General features: G+C 43.8%; 1 protein-coding gene across 1 annotated transcript in view; it reads right to left on the bottom strand.

The window, feature by feature from the left end:
• The window catches only part of LOC106816240 (nephrocystin-4-like), a gene marked incomplete at its 5' end in the record, with an annotated part of 52,613 nt that overhangs the window by 33,221 nt on the left and 17,493 nt on the right, over window positions 1–1,899 (bottom strand). The window contains 2 exons of the mRNA XM_014820825.1: window positions 1,124–1,272; window positions 1,715–1,818. Coding sequence (XP_014676311.1) covers window positions 1,124–1,272; window positions 1,715–1,818 — 253 coding nt within the window. The remainder of the gene's footprint in view (window positions 1–1,123; window positions 1,273–1,714; window positions 1,819–1,899) is intronic.

The raw sequence follows: 1,899 nt of genomic DNA, 5'->3' as shown, positions 1-1,899 counted from the left end.
TATCAGGAGTAGATAATAGAGATCTAGAGATCTAGAGATAATAGAGATCTCTATTATCTACTCCTGATATAATGTATTCATTTACTTTTGATGCTAGGGGAAGAGTGTTTAATCACAACAAATGCATTTCAAAAAGTAACAAAACAATATTTAATCTGCATAATTCACATGCACTCACTGCCACTCATATAGTCACACCTATTTCTAGGGGTCATTCAAGAAAAAGGCCAAGTGTCTTTTATAGACAAGCACACATTCTACAAAGATATCTGCTAGTAGAGATTTGAGACACTAATATAAGAAAAAGATTTGATATTCTCGACAATCGCGAACTCTAAAGATTCATTAAATACTTGCCAGAGAATTTAATTATTAATTAGAATCAATAAATCCAAACATCAAATAGGACAGCAAACGTATTTTGCATTCTGTAATTCAGGAGCACCCCCCTGCACACACGCGATACTAAAACACATCCGAAGATGATTGCATGCAGCAAACACGGTTCTACAGTAAGGGTAGGGCTCAGATTTCACCATGGCACAGACAGCAACGCTGAGAGGGTCTATGTCCCCCAGGGTACTATCGGAGGGTACCCTGGGTACGGTTCGATATATCGGAACGTACCCTGGAACTATCTAATATGCCGGACCGTACCTCGCCTACTCCACTAACGAGTCTAGGGAGTCGCCTACGCATACTCTCTAACCCTAACCCTTCCCTTAACCATAACCATATCAGATAGTTACCAGGGTACGTTCCTATACATCGAACCATACCCAGGGCACCCTCCGATAGTACCCTGGGGGACATAGACCCTCTCAGCAACAGCAACGACAGCCTCACTTCCCGTGACACTTCCAAAGTGTGGCTAACACCTAAGGCATTAAACGCCTCCTTCCCTACCCTACCTGGCTTGCATCCAATCCCTCTTTATGCCACATGAAGCATCAATTAAAAGTAAGTGGCCATGATAAACCTTCGAGGAAAATGTTTGCTGTGCTATCCTAAAATTCTTCAATAAACTGAATGCATTGCTTTCCCTGCTACAAATTTCATTCGCTTTAAATTTAAACCGCAGTGAGGGAGGGAGCCACTAGTCACTACGTATCAGTATACCCACCTCTGTCACGTGCTGGATCTCCATGGGAACAACATGCCTCTGTCTGTCGGTCGCGGCGTGGTAGGGAGTCGACGTGAATGGCTGCATGTGGGATCCCGCGGCGGGCGTGCCACCGGGTCGGAGCGGGGTGGACGGATCAAGATGCATACCTGCACACACCGGGCAGCGTCGGATGCGAGACCGAAACACGTACCAGGGATATTGTGATCGTTTGGCACAGAAAGATACAGTCATGAAGGCTAACCCAATACGAAATTATTGTGTTCGTTCTCGCAAATAGTGTTCGTTTTAGACAAGTGAATGTTCGGTAGATGTGTCTGCTAACATAGGTTTGACACACTACAGCAGTATATCGGTTACCTATCACACCATGCATGTGATATGGTGTACCTATCATGGTGGGAAACAACAAATGCGCGCACACCCACCGAGACTGTTCGATAAAGAGACCCAGTAAATGCATCAGCATAACTTAAACGGATACGTTACTCTAGGTTCTTTGGATATTTTCAGTTAAAATTACGCGACATAAAGCTAACACATATATGCTACATAGGGTGAAGTATCCTTTCTAAGTACATGCATCTATACCTGGGTGCCGGACCGGCGAGCGTGGTGGCAGAGCAAATGATACGGCCGACTGAGACATGTCTAGTTCAGGTGGTATCAGACGTCTGTCACTTGCAATACGACTCCTGTACAACAATGATGTTATCATAATGCATTATTGTATAATGTATTCATCAGGAGTGAATAATAGAGAATATTATATATAT

The sequence above is a fragment of the Priapulus caudatus genome, unplaced genomic scaffold (genome assembly GCF_000485595.1).
Source record: "Priapulus caudatus unplaced genomic scaffold, Priapulus_caudatus-5.0.1 Scaffold1325, whole genome shotgun sequence".
Lineage (NCBI taxonomy): Eukaryota > Metazoa > Priapulida > Priapulimorpha > Priapulimorphida > Priapulidae > Priapulus > Priapulus caudatus.
The sequence above is the reverse complement of the archived record's forward strand: the minus strand, read 5'-3'. Positions and strand labels throughout refer to the sequence as shown.